The sequence below is a fragment of the Netta rufina genome (genome assembly GCF_964035555.1).
Source record: "Netta rufina genome assembly, chromosome: 27".
Taxonomy (NCBI): domain Eukaryota; kingdom Metazoa; phylum Chordata; class Aves; order Anseriformes; family Anatidae; genus Netta; species Netta rufina.
The window spans coordinates 4,065,622-4,086,271 of record NC_140151.1 but is presented as its reverse complement, the minus strand read 5'-3'; the positions used below and the strand labels follow the sequence as shown (position 1 = coordinate 4,086,271).

At 44.6% G+C, this 20,650-nt stretch overlaps 1 protein-coding gene across 2 annotated transcripts; it reads right to left on the bottom strand.

Annotated features, from left to right (window-relative positions):
* Positions 1-11,174: 11,174 nt before the first annotated feature.
* On the bottom strand, positions 11,175-19,885 carry ENTPD4 (ectonucleoside triphosphate diphosphohydrolase 4). 2 transcript variants are annotated; one of them, XM_084302437.1, is made up of 13 exons: positions 19,842-19,885; positions 18,830-18,948; positions 18,361-18,558; positions 17,717-17,922; positions 17,043-17,193; positions 16,853-16,956; positions 16,178-16,237; positions 15,774-15,928; positions 14,121-14,287; positions 13,563-13,887; positions 12,935-13,020; positions 12,543-12,704; positions 11,175-12,262 (listed from the first exon to the last, which is right to left on the bottom strand). In XM_084302437.1, exons 2-13 carry the CDS (start codon positions 18,835-18,837, stop codon positions 12,034-12,036), a joined length of 1,851 nt encoding a protein of 616 aa, XP_084158563.1. In that variant the 5' UTR covers positions 18,838-18,948; positions 19,842-19,885; the 3' UTR covers positions 11,175-12,033. The 2 variants fall into 2 exon arrangements, with proteins under 2 accessions (XP_084158563.1, XP_084158564.1); XM_084302438.1 differs by having other exon boundaries at positions 15,798-15,928.
* Between the last annotated feature and the right edge of the window lie 765 nt (positions 19,886-20,650).

The window sequence follows — 20,650 nt, the reverse complement described above, 5'->3', positions numbered from 1 at the left end:
TGAATAAAGACTTTACAAAAAGGTACTGCATTAAAATACACAGCTGACACACATTCACAGAGCCAGAACATATTTGTGCTGTCCCTAAGGCTGAAGAGCATTAGCAAATCCTCTAAAAATGAGGTTCCCCTCACACTCCTGTGTCCTAAATTAATAGACCCTAACCCATTAGCACCGCAGACACAGAACAGGTTGAGTTCAGAACATCATGTTGTTATCTCTGCATTCCAATTTTCTTATACCTTAAATAATAAATTTCCATCAACATTACTACAGATTAGGAGTGGGATCATCCTCAATGTATTTACAGGCATTCATAGTAAACATGTACCTGCACACACGCTCCAAAAGCTTTCCCAAAAAAATGCTTTGCAAGCCCAACTGACCGGTGATGTGCTGAACAGTTCCTTCCACTGAAGCTGCCATCTCTTAGAAAGGACATCACTATGTTTTTAAACAGCATCGAAGATGTTAAGGCCAGGTTGGATGGGGGTTTGAGCAACCTGGTCTAGAGGAAGGTGTCCCCTCCTCATGTGAATTAGGTGATCTTTAAGGTCCCTTCGAACCCAAACCATGTTGTGATTCTGTGTTATGAAACAATTCAGGAGGAGAAAAGATAAAAGGTTACAAAGAACACAAAAAAAACAAGAAACAGAAAGAAAAAACAAACAAACAAACAAACAAAACAGAAGGAAAGTTAGTGGTGCAGTAAGGTAAAGACAATAATCTTGGGAGTCAACCTATTCAAAAAATAGGAGAGAAAATACATAAATATATATAAAAATAGGAGAGAAGAAATAACGAGAGAACATTACTAAGCATGCATTTTGGGGTCCATCAAATATTAGCTCACACTAATATTTCATGTTTCTTAACTGCTCTCTAGCTTCCAACCAAGAAAATTCCACCACTGTGGGTGGCTCAGTACAGATGAAATGAAACTGGCAAGTAGGAACCCTAAAGCCAATTAATTTCAGCCCCTATTCAATACAAATTTGAAAGCAATGTTGTCACTACGAGCCAATTATAGACCTGCTAACTGGTATTCCTGCTATTGCTCCCAGATAACTACACCAGGATCTTTGTATATGGTCTTCTAAACTGTATTGGTCCTTACTAATACTAATAAATAATAAATAATACTAATACTAATAAATACTGAATAATAAATAATAATAAAAATAAAAATTAAATAATAAGTACTAAACTGTATTGGTCCTCATTGATTTTTTTTTTTTTTACCCACACACAGTAACACCTTTTTTAATTAGGCAACAAAAAATTAATTGAAAAGAAGGCAGTTACCAGTGTGCATGCTGAAGAATCAGAACTCAGCCAGCCCCAGCTGTGTTCATTGCAGACAGGAACAGTCCCACGTTTCACTTTTCAGGTGAATGCCACTGCCTATCCTGCAGGCATCCTGAAAACTGCTGTGATTGCTTCATGATAAACCAGCCTAATTAATATAAGTTGCCAGTAGGCTGAAGGCTGCTTTGCAAAGGGTGGGAATCCCGAGCATGCCAGCAGAAAAGTTTCTCAACTCGGGACTTATCTGCTTTACACCTTCTGCCCATCTGCACTGAAGCCTTTCCCTTTGGAAGAGTGCAGTTATTCAGAGAGCAGAACTTAAACTGCTTCTGAAGTTTAGCCGGTGACATTTACACAATGTTGATGGCATGTAACGTAGCTTTCTGGTCTAAATCAAACATATTTTAATCATCTTACTGAATACATGTTGCCTCAACTTGTAGACAGCCTGCAACATGTCTTTTTTACTTCATTAGTGCGTGCCTGTGAGCAAGCAAGGGGAGAAAATCCTTAACTTGGTCACAACATCTTTGCGAAGTGACACTGAGTATCTGTGCCATCCCACCCTTGCCAAAGCAAGTCTCAGGAGACAGGAATTAGAAGAATCATCTCATCCCCAGCCTGTAATGTCTAACCATCACGCTTAATAACTGACGGGAGAGAAAGAAAACAAGTTCAAAGAGAAAAACAGAAGAAGCAAGATCAAACTTTCAGCCCCGAAGCAAGAGAGGGTTAGCAATGTTTAAACCAATCCATCAGCCCCTGCATTCCCTAGCAATAATGCCACTGTCCCGGCTTGCAGTCTCTGGGGTTTGCATTTACCTTGGGGTTAGTGGTAGGCTGTGCTGGAGGAAACCCCTGTCCCGGCGTGCTTCATGAAGCTTTTTCTTCTGGGCTACGCGCGCCGCCTGAGTGGTCCCCTCTGCGCTGGAAAATATCCTGCAGCCAGAGAAATACGCTGCAAGAAGCTGCTGCTTCCTGGCAAATTTCACTAGAGTTAGCCAAGCAAACCCCTCCCAAGACCCAGCCCCTTTAGCCTCGGCTCATAGCGGGTGATATCATGGGCTTGTCTTGTAATCTGAGCAGAAGCACTGCAAACAGAACAGAAACGGGGGGAAAACCTAGCCAGGATCGCGAGGAAGGAGGTGGGTTAGGAATGTGAATGCTTTCTCAGGAAGTTCCTAGGGAACAAATAGTTGGAATCACATCGATATCAATGTTAAATAATGCTATGTGATTGATCACAGCACTTTTTAAGCACCCCAAGTTGGTTCAGAGCCTCAGTGCCAAGCACTCTCCCCATACAGAGGGCTGCATGGTCTTACAGCTCAGCATCTTCAAACTTAGATCCCTTTCACAGACTTTACAGCATGCCATCTCCACAGCTACTTGGGTATCACCAGCCTTAACCCTTCTGCATCCAGCAACTCAGTATTTTCCAGCTGCTCAATATTAAAACTCTTAAATACAGCAGCTCAAGCTGCACAGACTTAAAAACCATCCTGATCTGCAGCAAGAGTTACTCCATATTTCTCAGTCCTGAGGACTAACTAGATGCTAAAAACAATTCTTAAAACAATAGCAGACCAAAAATCCTGACCTCAGCTGGGCCAGAAAATTCAGAGCATCTGTGATGCGAGCAGCTAGCAGTGAAACAGAAACACTGGACTGAGATGGTTGAAAGAACTCTTCCATCAAGAAAAAGCAGCTAAATTAGATGTTATTCTGAGGACTGTAAGCTTCTGCAATCTTTTCAGATGGAGTAGGTTTTGGTTTTAAAACTTATTTTTCCCCTCCCTTTATGCTTTTAATGCATCATAAGAAAAAAATAGAAGTAAACAGTTTTACAACAGTGAAAACAAAGAAACAAAAAACACACAATGGTTTTCAAATCTCTGTTCTAGGGAACACCTTCAAATTTTGATTTCTGACCCAATTTTGGACAGCAACACATTCTGAAGTGTCAGCATTTCCCAAAGAATGGAAATTTGTCTTCTCACCAGCTTTGGCCATGGGTACTGAAATCTATGTTTAATGGGATTTTCAAACACATTAGCAGAAAATTGATAGGCACAGAAAGAAGAGCAGGTAGTCACAAAGGCTGATTTTAGAAGAAATGTCCCCATTTACTTCAGTATATTCATAGATGAAATGCTGAATTTGTAAAGGACTTTCTAGTAAACCCTTCCCTAGGACAAGTGTGCTACAGCCTTGTGCATGTCAGTCCTGCCTGCTTGCATACAAATTATCAAATTATCTTGAAAAATTAAAGTGCTTTATCTATACCTCTGGATACATTTCCAGAACCACAAGAACACGTCTCCCACCAGACTTCTCCCCTTTTCCAGGTTTCCCATCACTTCCCAGAACCAAAAGTTCAGCCCAACAGGAGAAAGATGCCATTACTTGCTGGTTTACGAGATGTTCCCACCCCAAGGAGACTCTGCCAGGGAAAAATATTGGCAGGGAGATGATGACCACGTTCCCATGGGTTGGCAAAGCCTTCTACAGGAGAGTCCCCAAACATCAATCATGTTAAAGGTGGAAAGAAACATTAGAAATAAGTGAATTGCTTCTTGGTGCAATTCCTGGAGATAGCAAGACGTCAGAGCTTGAGCCCACAAAGTCATTGAAACAAAGCTTTGCTCTTTCTCCCAAGAAATCAGCAGCAGTGGTCAACAGCAGTACACACAGTGCCCTAATTCTCCCGCATCAAACACCCATAAAATTATTGAAACGCTGCAAATTGTGATGAGCAGCACAGCTACCAGCAGAGCACCACCTGGTGGGTCATCAGCCTGGCTGGATTCGCCTTGCTCAGCCTCGGGGACACCAGGGGAAAAAACGAATCAGAGCAGAAGCTCCACGGAGCAGGGAACTATTTCAGAGCAGCAGGAAGCTGAAGGCAGTTTGGCCAGAGGAATGTGTGAGTGTCTGCTTGATCGGGGCACGGAGAAACATGACAGCCTGCTGGAGGAATGTTTGCCGAGTGCCTGGGTCGGGTAAGGATACGAGCAGCAAATGCCATGCAGGCTTCCAGCTGATGGAAGGGTTTGCTGGTTGCATAAAGAGAAGCATTCGGCGAGAATTCAGGAAAGTTCTTCAGGGTAACACGCTGGGTTCAGGGCAATTTGCTGCCCCCTTCGTATTGCAGCTGGTCAGGACTAAAAGACAAGCACCCAGCAAAATAAATTAACAAATAAATAAGAAAAAAGCTCTCAAAATCACACCGTCTACAGGAAAAAAAAAAAAAAAAACGCTGCTTCAACTGGGTTTGCATCATTTGATCACGTAAAGAGGAGACCAGGGAAACCACTTAGGATATCTTGAGTTGGAAGGGGCCCACAAGGATCATCAAGTCCACCTACACACAGGACCACCCCAAAATCAATCCATACATCTGAAAACACCTCTTGAACTCCATCAGGCTCAGTGCTGTGACCACTGCCCTGGGGAGCCCATTCCAGTGCCTGAGCACCCTTCTGAAGAGCCCCACACCAGCACCCTAGGTGTTTCCTTCTGTATCTGCCCGAAGCACACACCTTGCCATATGGACAAGTCAAGACTGGATTTGACCAAGCAGCCACAGTCATGGTCTGTGCTCCCAAAAATTAGCCATGCACTATTAGGTTCTATAATCTCCTCTAATCTTCAGTTCTTTTTAAAAGGGAAGGCTAATTTGCCTCGCTGAGCCTCATGCTTTCACGCTGTAGACTCTCTGGAGCCGCAGGTCCAAATCTCACCCAGGTCGACTTGACCTCTCAAATACACACAGCGGATACGCCGAGCTCCGTGAAGGTTGCTCTGCTCAGAGATGGTCCAGGCGATATCTGAAGAACTGAAGGACCTGGCTGTTTGGCGAGGTGTTAGCGACACGTGGCAATTTTCACACCAATTGGCCCCAGTGGAATATCCCTGCAACGTGCAATTGGGGTTAGATCCCTGCTTTTGGGCTCACAGGATGGCCAAAAAACACCAATGGTTCTAGAGAAGTAGGTTAATGCATCCCTCAACAGAGGGATAAATTCATGTAATTCATGTAAATTGCTTAATCCCTACCAGAATTTCTATGGAATTTCTATGACTTGCACATTAGGAGCTTGGTGGTGGCTGAACTGACTTCCCAGACCTCATCCTCTCACCCTTTTTATTTGGTTGCTGCTCCACCCGAACCATGGCAAGGTTTGCACAGTCCCACGGCCATGTGGCAACTGGAACCCAAAGCACCGTAAGCCAGAGCTGCTTCCATTCTGGGAGGGGCCCTTGCATGACAGAGCTCTTTTGCAGCCACCAAAGCTGGAAAAAATGAAATTCATTTTTGGTAAGAAGCAGCTTTAATCCTTTGAGATCTCTCTTTTTTCCACTCTGCATGTGTTCTAGTTCACATGTCAGTGCAAGGCCGACAATGAGCACATTGCACTTACTATCCCTCCTCCACGTGATTTTCCCTGCTTTGCAGAGTCACCCCTCACAACTCCTTAGTGCTGCTATTCAGATTAGCTCACTGAAGCCACTGCTGACCTCAGTGCTCTACAAAAACTCCAAAATGAGAGCTCTGCTGAAGTCCAGCCTCGTAACAAATAGCACATCAGAGCAGAAGCACGGGTCAGCCTCATGTAAGATCTGTTATAGACACATCTTCCACCTCTGCGATGCACAATCTAGAGATTAACACACCTTCTACATCCACTTACTACCCCCATTTCCATGCAAAGGAAAGGCTCCTAGACCCTAAGGAGGGTGAAAACCTGAAGCCCCATGAAATACTCAGAAGAGCTGTGCTTGTGAGATGAAGTCTGTTCCTGTATTACGATGCTTACAAGGCAGCAGCTGTTCCTTCTCGGTCCCAGGCAGCTTGAACAAGAGCAGCACATCATGGAGAAAGCACATACATCTTTCTTGCATTTCTAACCTTAACCCTGTCAAGAAAGGTGTAGGAGAGAGGCCAATTAGTACTGAAATTTCTCAACCTGAACATGAATTTCTGGTCTTCCTAGGCCAAGGAAGACTCAAGCACAAGGCACTTCGCAAGCACTGTTCATTCTCTATCCGTACAAGCTAAAACTTGGAGATCCTGGCTGTCTTTTAACAATGATTTAAGGAGTCAGCTGCTGAAAGCCAGCTTCCCACAAGCAATCCCCAGAAAAACACAGGTGGCATGCAGAATCTGACCAGCACACGCCAACATCCTTCCCCTTGATACAGGTTATGGTCAGATTCCCTCTGTGCAACTCAGCCATAGAGGAGGAGATGAGAATAGGAGAGTATAAGCAGAGTGTTGCCCCCCAAAAATGTAAGTGATAAAAAAATAAAAATAAAAAATAGAGTGATTTCTAGAAAGAAAAGCAGTTTATGAGAAATCCAGCTTCACCAAAAACACTGTGGGAAAGTGATGTGAGCTAATCCCACGTGTGCAGTGAAACGACTTGCACAGTAAAACCCAGGAAGGATGACTGCATTTTGTCACCCTACCCTGGGGGATGGCAGAGGTGCTAGAGGCTTACCATCCCCTCCCACTAGATGGCAAGAGTCCCCCTCAAACAGCAGAGCATCTGCAAGCACAGTCATGTGTGTCCAGAGGTCAAGAGGCGGAGAAGTGACTTCTGGCCCTGAAGAGCCCTGAGCAGCCAGAGCCAGCCTCCAGCGCAGCCTGTCGCAAGATTTATTTCGTTGTGATTGAGAAAGCTGTGTCCAGGAGAAAAGGAGAAGAGAAGAGGAACTGAAGTGAGCAGAATAAGGCCCTCTGAGTGTCAGAGGGGGAGGATAACCAAGAACACAATGTACTGCTCTCCATTACACCCGGGCAACCGCAGCAAATCCCTCCACATCCTTAAAAGACATTATGGAAACATCTGTTTTAATGTCTTTTGTGCTGATTCACTCTGACGAGCCAAAGAGCGTCTTAACAAGGTCAGCCTCCACCAGCAGTTCTGCTCTCATGCAGAAAACCTGAACAATTAGTTCAGAGACTCCAGCTGCTGAATTTGCAAGAGGGCTCACTGCAGGGGCAGGGCAGGGGCTGCAGATGGGAACATCTAGGCAGGAGATGCATTACACACTGAGTCTGATCTCACCATTTCCTTAACGTCCTTCACATCTGTGTGGATCAGCAAGGAGCTGAGCACTGCCAGCTTTCACGGCAGGTGATGCACTAGGAGTTACCTCTGTGTATTGCTGCCTGCCAGTTTTGGCCATGACAACCAAAAAAAGCCCACTTAATGAGAAAAAAAATAAATGGTACTGTTGTAATCCCGTTTGCAAGACACCACTGGGATTATCAGCAAAGAGAAATGCTGGTAAAATGCCATACATGAGGCGTAGGATTAGAGAACATCTTTGATCTGGAGGTTCAAATCCTGCTCTACACATTAATTGTAGCAGAGAGCAGAGCTGGTAACTTACAGGACCCTGGAAAGCATTTAGATTTTAGGAAAACCAGGGCATCACATTTGTGACTTCTTGCATTTGTAAATTGCCTGGTACAAGTGTGCTGAGTGCTCCCTTTCGAAGGTCAGTGCCCTAAAAAGCATCTCCAGCACCACAAATCGCTCATCACCTATGAAAACATTACTTGGGAGTGGGTTAGCAATCTCCTAGCACTTCCCACCCATCCAAAGATCTCCAAAAACGAGCAGGTGAGAAAGTCATTGTCATCCTCCCAGTCTTTAACGAGAGGGAGGGTGACCTGAAAAACAACCACCAGGACCAGGTCCCCGAAAACTACGCCCACAGGAGCTAGCACCCAGGGAGAGGGACACAGCAAGCCCTCACGAGGCTCGTTTCAGCTTACAAAGAGCTTCATGCGTTATTTAGTAGCAACAATGGCAGAAACAATGGGACAAGAAAGAACAAGGTGCCCCCGATCAGGCACGCCATCCAGTCACTGCTGTTGACTGTCCCCTTCGCAGGGTGCTGCGGAGAGGCAGAAAACCCTTTTGTTTTCACCTGTTGTAGGGTTACCTTGGTAGGGCTGGCATTCCCGGAGGAGCTGTGTGCCTCTCCCCTTCCCCAGGCTCTCCATCTCCACCAGTACCGACGTCTCCCAAGCATTTCTTCCATTAGGGGCCACGCTCGGCCCTGTGTTTGGACGTTTCCCATACACAAAAACAAAGCAACAAGAAGATGAGTGATACGTTTAAGAGGCCGTGAAGCCAAAAGCTTCAATATTGCTCTCCTGTCCGTTCCAGGTCACTGGGGAAGGTCAGAGAGCAGCGCCCTTGCCTCTCCTTTGTGCTTTTCTGCATGCCTTACCTGTCCTTAATGGACCTGGAGAAAGGACAAGGCGAAGAGAAGAAGCAGAAGAAAGAAAACAAAGCATGTTAATGCAGAAACGGACACAAACAGATAAACATTGCCATTGGGACTCAGAAATCCGAGCCCAGGAACAGCAATACCTGTTTTCACTCAGTACCTAAGTCTCTCAAAGGAATCTTGTTTCCCCTCTTGTTGTTGTTTGGTGTAGTCCCTTGGGAGAAGGCTTGTCCAGGGGGCGGAGTGCGATGGAAAAACTTTTTTTTTTCTCCTAAATAATCTGAAGCTGCAAAAAGAGATGCAAGAATAAGGTGGTTTTAGTCTCCATCTCAGGAAATGCCCCAGATACACGGCAAACTTCATCCTCTTCCAGAGCCCCTGCACCATCAAATCCCTACAGATGAACAGGAAAAGAGAAAAAACACAACAACAAAACCAAATATAAATCCCCCATGACACACATTAATTCGAAGCACTGGGACAAGACGGCCAGATTTCCAAAGAAGGTAAGAGCTGAATCTGCAGCCCCTTGTCCCAGGATAATCCAAGTGCCAAAAAGCACAGCAGCCCGGTAGATTCAGGCATTTAGGCTTGGCACTTCACTGATTGCTTTTGAAAATCTGCGCCTCCTCCCCGTGCCTGTTGGGCTTTAAGCTCTTAAAGCAATTAAAGGCACCCGCATATCTGTCAGCCTCGATATAGCTAAGACGCAGCAAACTCACGGAGAGCGCTGGTGGGAAGGGCCTCACGCTGCCCGCGTGCTGAGATCTTGCTGTTTTCTGCAGGAAGATGATGCACAGACAGCAGATCTAGGTGTCCCGTCCCTCTATGCCATATACTGGGCTGCCAAAGCCTCGTTAGCTGTTAATCAGCAAGGAGCACCTCCGAGGCAATGCCCCTGAGGAGCAGACCGCTCGCCAGTCCTACCCCGCAGCCCGTCCCATTGCCTTGGGGACACAGCAGTAAGGCTACGGGAGCAGGGTGACCTGCAGGGTGCTCTCATCACCTCCTGCACTGACACAGCTCCCTGACCACACCAGAAGCTTGTGCGTGTAGAATCTGCCCAGCACTTGGCACCATTTTGTTCCCCTACGCACGCCCTGATGGCCAGGCTGGTACTCAAAGCACTATTGAATAGTCTCTCTTCTAAAATACACATCCCCAGGACAAACTCTACTTATTTCCATCCCCCAAATCCAAGCACATCCCAGTTACAGCTTTAAAAACAGCTCCTGCAAGAAGCAAATGCTAGAAGTTCGAAGTCATTGGTGCTCTACTCCTGGAGGTACAGGCCAAGGACAATCAATACGTTTACAGCTCTGCATCCTAAGAATGCTGAAAATCCTCTCAACGCACTCGCCCCTCTCCCAGCAACAGCCATCTACCAGAAGACTGCTGCTAAATCAACCTGAAGGGACCAGGCAGTTTCTCTGCAAACCATTCTTCCCACTTCACTCCCCTCCCCATCATCCTACCACGTTCCTGCTGCATCTTCTCTGTATAGAGCACATTTCCTTCTCCAGCAGCGCTAAAACCTTTCATTTTGAGGCTAGAATGCCTCAAATAAGCAGTAGCACTGCTGAAAAGCACCAAAGCACAGCAAAGTCTGTTTTCCTTTAGCCCTATCTTCTCCCAGTCCTTATATGCTCTTGCTTCTGATGAATGAAATGGCTTTCCCCTGGGTGCCCTTTGGAAAATTGATTAACTCATTAACTCAGCTGCCTCTCACTATGCCTCCTGCACCTGTGGGAGATCAATGGATTAACTGCAGGCTTGCTGGGAGTAAATAGAGCCCCCGTGCTACACCTGATGCTCTCTGGACTCCTGTCGGTCCATGAAACTGGGGATGGTCACTGTTTTAACTGCTGGGATTCAGGGTTTAAAGAAACTCAGCCAATTCCTCAGCAATCTTTTAGTTAACATTATAGCCATAGAGATGTAATGCAGCAGAAAACCTGCACGCACACACAAAAATACAAATCCAAAAAGCAAGGAGAGACAAAGTTTATTGGGAGGAAAAAAAAAAAAAAACAAGCTGTGAAAGTGAGGGTCAATGACTGGCATTAGCATTACAAATTGACCCTTCTCAGGCACGGGTATCATTCTATTTAATAGGAAGTCTTGTTTGGACCCAAAATGTTTTTCTTGAGTGTTTTATGATCTTTCAGAAGTATTTTGTATTTGAGACACGCCATCTCTCCTGCTAAAAGATGCTTGGCATCTGCCTGGATAGTGCCAAGTCACACCCAGACACTTCCTCTCCACTTTACCAGTAACGTCAATCCTTGTCCGAAGGGGAACTGCTTTATCTAAGCACACAATTAGAGGCTCTGTACTCAGTTTTAAGCATCTCAGAAAGAGGAAGTACCGGCTCTGTAGCAATCAACACTGTCAGTTGTCTGATAACAATTATCAGCCTACGAGTGCAAGAGGTTTGTGCTGCAGTTTCAGACACCAGAAGTGAGAGGTGTGCAGCCTGTGCATTCACTCAGAAAAAAATAGCTCAAAAAAAACCAGCAGAATATAAAACAAACCCTCAGGTTTGTCTGTTCATGAGAACAGAAGTGATTTATACTGCGCAATAAAATATCCATACACCAGAAGTTCATATAAATCCCACTTTTAATCATGGACAAATTTACTTTTCAAGTAAAATTAACAGCTTTAAATAAAATATAAATTAACAGTTCAGAGTACTCAAAACCAAAAAAGACACTGTGCACGTCTACTCTAGCAGAAACAAGCCTAGGCATATTCCAGTTCTCTTCACCTTACTGGAGTTTCAGGGCAATCTCTGAATGAAACAGAAATAAAAGATTAAAAAGGAGTGAGGTTTGCAACTACGGAGATATAGCTTCCTAGATAAAAGGGACAGATATTTGTGGTACCAGGTAACTGTCACAAATAAAACTGATTTAAGTAGTTCTGTGGAAGTACAGCATTGGATGCAATAGATTTTTCTTCTCCATCACCGTACTTATTCCACAATATAAAATGAGAAAAGCTGATCTAAGAAGTTTTCTAACTGCTTTCGAAAACCCTGCACTTCCTTTTCTTTGACTGAGGAGATCCAGAACTGAGAAGTCTAGCAATATCAATCCTGGAATCTGGAAAAGAAAATAAAAATATAGCTCATTCATCCTAGCTAACAGCATTTCACAGTCTCACCCACAGGATGAGAACTCACACTCACTCTTACCACACATAGCTTAAGTTGCTTCCTCTCACTGGCATCGAGTTTTTACTCGCCCCATTACACACAAAAGTGCAATATTAAAAAAAATAAGTAATTTTTGGCAGATACTGTCTAATGAGACTAAGCCAAATTGACCCCCGTTTTCTCAAAGTCTAGCTGAATTCCACGCTCTGGCCAATCTTCTTCTTCAATGATTTAAAGGGACAAAAAGGAGAAACCCTGAGGCAAAAATGGCTTTTTGTGCAGGAAGTCCAATAAAAGCTCTCCATCACAGCATCTCATAAGGCTCCTGAGATCTTCTGTGGTGGGAGGCCTTCCTCGATCCATAGGGAAGTGGACGAGCTATTACGCAGCATTCGCCTGTGGATCCGTCTGAGCCTTAGCAGATAAAGCAGGATGGAGAGCAGTACGATCAGAAAACAGACAAAAAACAGATAGTGATTGTAAACAAAAGAGAAGCTCCTCCAGTGGGAGTGACTTCCACGGAAGTTTTCTTGCTGGATGTCTCTGAAAAGAATCGAAGAGAGAAGAGACATAAATTGCAGATCAAACCTTGCCTCCAAAGTATCTTACTAAAGAAAACAGAACCCCTTTTAGTAAAATACACTTTATCAAGCATTACTTGAGCTACCTGAAATACATACTCAGGTTCTGTATAATGCACTAGAAACAGCCTCTTGTCTCCCCCTATCTGTCAGCTGCTTTGCTATCACTGTACCTTTCCTCACAAAAACTCTTCCCTTCCATCCAAAAACCATTTCCAGACATCTGAGAAAACAAGGGGTACCTTAGAGGTAAAAACCGTGTTCGGTAAAGAATGGCTCCCAACGTCCACTGCACCTCCTTATCGTACACCTGCAGGGCTGTTTTCAAACTGTTGTAGCTCACAGGAAAAGAGAAGCCACTGTGAAATACTTCATACATCCAGGCAGACTTAAAACACTGGTACCTGTAAAAAAGAGGGTCATCTAGTCAGGCATTTAATTTTCTGGCAGTTACAGAGTCCCAAAGGACTAGGGAGCACACTTAGACATGGGACTATCAGTAACGTTTGTGGCTGATGCAATATTTAAGGTTATATTCACACTTACAGTGATTTCATTAAATGGACCATTTGGACATGACCGCTCCCTGGCAACTCTGCCTGAACGAATTTGCTGTACAAACACAAATACTTACTTCAATCTGTGGAGATCAGCATGTGATGCATAAAGACCACGGTCAAAACGTTCCCGCAGGACAGACCACTTAGTGGCACAATAATCCTTAAAGAATGGAAAAAAAGAGATATAAACATTACTTCTGCCTTGAAAAGAGCAAAATGCCACTAGATAAGATGCTCTGTAAATACCAAAGGCTAGAAAACTCAAAAATAACAGTTTCCTTTGCATTGCTATTAAGTCTGACCACAAATTTCACGGTGTTTTGTACAAAACCATTTTGACCCATACTCTGCATTTGTGGTAAAATTAATATTCAGTAGGACTTAAATTGTTTAGTCATCCACTTGGAGACGAAGCCTGTTCTTAGGGCTCTGACAAAGCAGGTTATGTTCCTCTAGTTTACACTGTGGTATTACTATCCCCAACTGGCTGATCCCTGTTAGGATTAACATCTGGAAAACTGGTACAGAATACATAAAACAAAAGAAAAAGGAATTTTAAGACATTCCTAAATAGAAGCAAGAGGTGGAAACAGCATGGACTCCTCCGGTATCAACAGTTTTTCTGGAACTGGACCACCCTGCCTCCTAGTGCTTTTACAGAATAGCTGTTTCAAACTAGAGTTTCTCCGAAGAATACTTTACCTTTGCAGCTTTAGTAAATTTAGCAGCATTGTAATCTCCTCCCATGCGCAACACATCCTCAGTGCAGTAATAGAACTCTGAGAAGCCGTAGAATTCACTGTTCTGAAAGTGCACGGCAGGCTGATAGACACCATTTAGAGATGTCTGGGTTTCGTTAGTCTTGTTCATGAACGGCTGAATAATTTCACGACACAGATTGAAGTCTCCTGTTCCCCGCAAATACATTGTCTGTCCGTTTTGATGGATCTCATCCTGAGCATCCAGGGGCAGGCAGGGATCTAAGTACGGTGCATCAGAAGTCATGCCAGTCTCTTTGCCCAGCAGTCTGGTAAAAAAAAAAAAAACAAAAAAACAACACAAACACAGTAACAACTGCAGCTTAGAAACACCAAACTCCAAATTACACCAGCATCAAAACAAAACAGCATCCTCATTTAAAGGAACTCCAGCGTTGCACATAGCACACCAGAAATTACGTTTTATATTGGGATACTTTACTAAATATATTTAAATTTGGAGTTACAGAAGCTGTATCTCCAAGGAATTGAAGCTAGTTACCTGTTCTTAAGTACTGTGCTGGTAAATAGGCTGTCTTCGTATCTCTGGCGTGCTGCATTCCCTCCAAAGCCAAGGAATGTTGCGACATAGACTCGATACACATGCTCCGTTTGATGAGCATCACATCCCAGGTTGAATTCTGCAAGCAAGTTTTTGGCAACTTCCTCCTGTAGGAGCAGAATCACTAAGATTAGGTATAAACAACATAAACCAGAACCTGATACGAGCTCTTTGAAAAACAAGACGCCCTTGATATCTTTAAACATCAATCCTTACACATCTATTTTGCTTTTTATAGGTCCACATTACCTTCGATTTGGTAGGGAGTGCAAAGCATATTACTTAGACAATTGCACTGGATGTTATTGATACTTAAAGAACTGCTACTACGGATACTGAAGTACCTTTTCCCATGGAAAAGGATGATGCTACAGCTAGGAAGCTCAACGATACTACTTCTGACCAAGTCCCTACACTACTGATTTACGGTCTACCCAGCAGCGCTATTCTTCATTTTTCAATGTGGAAGTTTTCAAGGTTTCCAGGAAATCTCTGTCAGTCACTCAGCTCTTTCCACATACCATACATCAGTCGCTTGCAGTAACTTCCCAAATATTTAGGGGATGTGTACCAGAAGCACTTCATGTAGAACACGCTTAGATAAGTAGAACAACATTGCAGGGTTTCCCACAGATGTTATAAATGAGAAACAGCAGTGAGACTGTAAGCACCACAGTCAGTTGTTGTCCATTCTTTGTTTAGGAACCCAAACAGATTCCCCATCGAGAATACCTACTTTGTATTGGTTTACACTCAGATAAAGCCATACAATAGTCATTATCAATTAGCTGCAACTCTTATTTCCAATTAATACTTGACCAGGGCAATCCACTCTGAATCTGAATGCTCACACTTCTAATAGTCCAAGCTATTTGATACACTCTACCTGTCTGAAAGGCAGTGTAGCTACTTAAACCTGTCATAATGAAAAAACATAATTTGGTTTAAAATATACACATATATAAAATATAATACACATATCTCATTACAACAGTGCACTGAGAGTCAAACCATAGGGCTCTTATGCTCTTCTGACTTTAGACAATTTCTCAGTGATGTCAATGGGTGGTTATCTAACTTCAAAAATTCAGAAGCTACCTTAGAACTCAGTATACTGCAATTAGAGCAAATTACATCCCCTTTAGGGCTTTCAGCAAAGAAATTTGCTTCCTTGAACAGATAACTTGTGCTGAGGATGTAAGTAGTATTTTAAATTGCACTGTTATCCTCACGCCCTGCTTCTTCGGTTTTTACCAACCCAACTTATAAAGGAAAAAAGACATATCTTACACAAGTTCTTATAAAAAACCAAACTTTTGGTCTCTAAAACAGTCTCCTAAGTGTAACACAGATTTCAAGTTGTATAAACACACATGCACACGCACACACAAAGAATGCAATTAAACTTAGAAGTAAGTGACAAAAACACAAATGAGTTGCTTAGCTGATGAAGGGCTCATATTTGCCATCTTCTCTTGCCTTTGTTTTGGATGTGATGTAATGAAGGAGAGGACTCAAACCAAAGAAAACAAAAGAACAAAAATGCATTAAAATAAACCAAAATGAAAAGAAGAAAGTTGCACAGATAATAACCTGCTGTGAAGAGGCAAAGCTTACAGTTTTAGGGACTTCGTATGCTATCTGAGTCGACACTCCGCCCATGTCAAGAATACCCACTGTCCTCTTACGGAAGATAGCCTCTTTGTTTTCGCTGCCTGGGACGTGCACCTCCACTATGGCTTCATCCTCTGGATAAAACAATGAAAAAAAACATTGAAAAAATACTGCTAGGATAGGTGTAAAGCAGCACTGCACTATATGTTTTTCATTTTGTAGCAATGCAGATCATTAACTTTCACGTACAAGTTAAACAAACATCAGCATCTGCACACGTCCAGTTCACTAAAATCTTTATCAAAAAACACACCATCAACAGTGAAAGCACAGCAATGCACTTAAATCCTTCAGAAGATCCAATTCACAGTTAAGACACTTACCATCATCTGTATGTTCAAATCTTCCAAGAACAAAGTTGATGCCAATCCACGCATACACTCCTACACGCATAAGAAAACATATTTGGACATTTCAGGAATATCTTAAAAAACAGAGGATTTTTTATTTTTTTTTTTTGCATATGAGTTATTATATCACTGCTCATTATTTTCTATAATAAATTTATTTAAACGTTAAACATTCCCGACACATTATTCTGCTTCTTTTCTGCGTTAAGATTTGGACAAAAATCCCAATTCAATATATTACAGTTTGATGTCAAAATTTCATGAAAAGCACGTTAGCTTTTAAAATGATTTTAAGCCTCTAGCAAGTCAAGCACAATCAAACACTGCTCCTTTAGAAACCATTTTTCCCACTCCTCATCAAGAATGTTGTGCCTTATTCTGATACTCCCCCCCAAAGGGTGAGAAAATGGACTAAAATCCTTGCTAAGTGTAGATGAGTTATTTTCACTGCTAATTAGAAAACATTTAGACAAGCTAGATCACAGCAGATGATTATCTCCACACTCCATCTGTTGCCACTGAGGAATAAGGTCTCACAACTGAACCAGAATTTTAAAAAGCCATAAATAAATAAAAAATTATCCAAGTTGCACCCGGAAAGTAATAAATGTTTCAAAGATTAAAATTATTTTTCCAACATTAACCTACCTTCCTGCTTCCCTGAAATAACCTCTGCGTGCGAGTCCGAAAACAGAAAATCAAAATGCACAGGAATATCAGTGAGCAGATCTTCAAGTATTGCCTTCTGCTGGCTGCAAAATTACATTTTGAGCAGTTAAAAATAGCCAAAGACACCGAGCTCGCTATTCTAAACACTAAAAATAAGACAGCCAATAACCTTTCTGGCAGAATCCTCATTCCTGCAGTGCACAGAATATAAAGAGGAGTCTCTTTGTGTTTTGCACGGGGCACGTGTTCAGCAGCAAAGCTCAGAAGTGGAGAAATGTAATCACTGACCTTCTCAGGAGAGTTGGCAAACTCTGAAATACCTAGCGAAACAGATAAATTCAAAAGTGAAGCAACTCAAGCTTTGGGTATTTCCTGCCTGGGAAATCTTGCTAACCAACACACAGAGCAGAAACAAACAAACCAAAACCAAACCCAGGAAATCAACTGCAGAAATAAGAAATGAATAATTAAGCTAACACTTAATCATCCTCTAAACATTAAACAAAAGGCTGTGCTGGCTACATTACCTATTCAAATAATTGGTTCAGATTGCTTTAGAGAAAGCAGATTACTTATTCACTAAATAAACAGGCCCGAGTTAACTGACAACTGTCTCAGTAAGCAGACAAACCTCTCCCTCATGCCTGTCCGTGTCACGTTTCAAGCTCTAAAGATGAACAAAGCTGTCTGCAAAGCAAACTTAAAAGAAATCTGAAGGAGTGCCACGCTGACAACTTGCAAGTATCCTTTACCCAGACATTTTAAATATAGAGCTTGAAAAAACAAAAGGTTGGACAGGCAGCTAGCTAGAAAAATCACTGCAAAATAATTTCTTTCCAGTACCTGGTTTAATTTTCATAACCACCGGTTTTCTGTTCTTGTCCCTCATCTGTTTTATGTCCAGCAGGTCATGGGGGTTACCGTTGTGTCTCGGCCAGCAGTACACAAAAATCCTAGAGCCGCTGCTGCCACAGTCCACAACGATTCCATAATTCAGGTTGGGGTTGTTTGTGTCTGTAGCTTCGGTGTCGGTTACCCGGGCAAGATATCTAGAAGAAAACTTGGCGTTACCACCTGGCAAGCGAGTTCCATATGGAAGCTTCTCCCAGCATCAGACTCCAAACAGGACAACAGTTTCCATCACAGGAATCACAGCTTTCAGTAGCATGCTGAAGGAAAGTGACGTGCTACCCATAATAATCAAACTCCCAGAATAAATACCAAAAGCGACTTCCAGAAAAAAAATACCACTTAACATTCTTGCACCTGTAGTTCTCCTACCCTGCTACAAAAACTTTCAAGAAGTTATTAGAAAGCTGAATTGCTGATAAATTGAAAGAAATATAGAAGGAAAATATCATTAACAAAACAAATTTTTACTCATTTTTCCCAATTTGTTTATTTTACTCTCACTTTCTGCCAGTGTCTTGTTTTTCATGCCCAAACTACATTTTTTTCCTCTCTCCCAGAGTCTTTTCAGCTCTCACCTGTGGAATCTTTTGTCCCTGGAGGCCCGCCCGTACTTGTTGCGGATGACAACCAGCGAGTAGTACAGCAAGGAGACAGCGGCAGCCAGAATCCCAATCACCACGATCTGCCGCAACGTCGTGTTGAGCACGCGGGGACACCCCACGGGGGAGATACTGAAGTGCCAAGAGGCAGGAAGCAAACACGAGATGCTGATCCTAAAATTCAGAGAGGATAATCTGCTTTAAAGATGGACTTTGCTACCAAAAAGAGGTGTAGAGCATTCTGAAATGAGCCAAATGCAAACATTTATCTGAGAGCTTCTGCCTTTGCTATGTTCTAGCTCATTTTTGCTCATGCTCTGACTTCAGTTTAGACTATTTCCACATTCCCACCTCTGAATTAATCATTAGCCGTGAATTCACAATCAGGTTCCCCGTCCTTTGCTCAAACAACACCAGATTTGGACTGTTCCTTGAGGATCCTTACCTCCCCATCTCAGGCTATGAGCAGGACCAGCAGTCAGCGAGCAGCTGGCGTTCCAGCATCAGCCGGTCACCTCTGACTGACACGGCACAATCACTCCCAAAGCCATCGCGCTTCTGGGCCTGAAGTGAAGAACAGTAAGAGACAGGTGATTGTCTGGATATCGTGACAAACAGCACTGCAGGTTGAGGGAGAAGATCCCTCCGTGAGGCCACACCAGGAGTGCTGAGCCCCGCTTTGAGCTCCCCAGGACAAGACACATCTGGATGAACTGCAGCAAGTCCAGCACAGGGCCACAAAGATAAATAAGGCACTGAAGCACTTCTCATGAGGAAAATCCAAAAAATGGGATTGTTCTCACTCTCCCCTACAACTATCTCCCTGAAGGATGTAAAGAAGCGGGAAGCACTTTCCTCAATGATACCCCCTGATGAGAGGCACCAACCCAAACACAATAAATTCCACCTGAACCTAGGGATATCCTTGCGTGAGGGCAGCTGGACATGGACACTGCCCATCCCTGCAGATAACATCTGTCTGGACACAGCTAGTGCCAGCCACCCCTACCTGCAGCTGGGCCGCCTCGGGCTCAGCTCAGGCAGCCGAGAGGAGCTCAGCACCCCCAACTCCACGACAACAAATCCTAAAACCATTAAATCTGGACAAACCCTCCAACACCACCTCGCCCACCACCCCCTGGGCACCCCCCCTCCCTGCCAGGAACCGCCTCCCCCTCCCCACCCCCTTCACACCCCTTTTTAACCCCCCACCGCCTCCATACAACCCCCCCCCCCCCCCCCAGCCCCTCACACCCCAGGCCCGGCCCCACAAACCCCCCCAAACCCCTCCCGGGGAGCCCCGACCCGGCCTCGCCCCCTCCCCACTCGACCCCAACAGCACCCCCAGATACCGGGGCCTCCCCCCGGGGCTCAGCAGCCGCCGTTCCCCACCCGAAGCCCCCCCAGCGGCCGCCGTTGCCCCCCCCCAGGGCCTAGGCCCGGCGCCATCCCCGCACCTCCGCGTTCGCCGCCTAGCAACGGGCCCCAGGGCCACTTCCGGGAGGCGCCGCCGGACGTGACGCAAGCACGCGCAGACGTGGCGCTGGGATGGAAGTGAGGATGGGAGGGAGGGATCGATGGGGGCGTGGCTTGAGGGAAAGGGGCGTGGGTTCTAGAATGGGCGTGGGTGTCGCGAGGGTGCCGCGGAGGGGGCGTGGTCTCGGCGATGGGGGCGTGGTCTCAACGCTGGGGGTGTGGTCTGTGTGCTTGGGGGCGTGGCTTCGGTCATGTGGGCGTGGCCTCGGCGGTGGCGGGAGCGCGGGCGGGCGCTAGGACCCAGCGGGGAGCCGCTCGCTAATTGCAATTACGGGGTTAATGACCGCGCCGCGCTGGGCAGGCGGGCACCAACGGCGTCCCCGGCATTGCACGCGTTGGAGCACGCGGATAGCTGCTTGGCCACGGCGAGGCGCGGTGCTGTGGGGCCAGCTGCACCAAACTTGGATGGATTTATGGGGAAAAATTAAATAAATCTGACCCAAATGAACCCCAAATTCGCTCAGTTTGCCCCTTATAAAGTCCTGGGGGTGTTTCCCGAATTGTCACCACACCTACACCCCGGTGGCAGAGCTCCCCTTCAGCTAAGGTGACATCAGAGCACCGTCACCCCCCCCAGAGCCCAGGGTGGGTAAAGAGATGGGAAGTGGGAATTCTTCCCCAATTCCTTTCTCCTCCAAAAAAATAATTAATTTTGGCCACTGGTAGGTCGTGCTGGGTGCTGCCATTGAGCGGCAGCACGGCTTGTGCTCCCTGATCCCTTGGGGAGTTC

Excerpts from the sequence above, each read along its gene's own strand:
- ENTPD4 (XM_084302437.1), bottom strand. Across the intron at positions 16,957-17,042 it reads ATGAGGATTCTGCCAGAAAG|CCAGCAGAAGGCAATACTTG; the intron begins GTTATTGGCTGT and ends GTAATTTTGCAG. Across the intron at positions 15,929-16,177 it reads ATTTGAACATACAGATGATG|AGGATGAAGCCATAGTGGAG; the intron begins GTAAGTGTCTTA and ends TGTTTTATCCAG.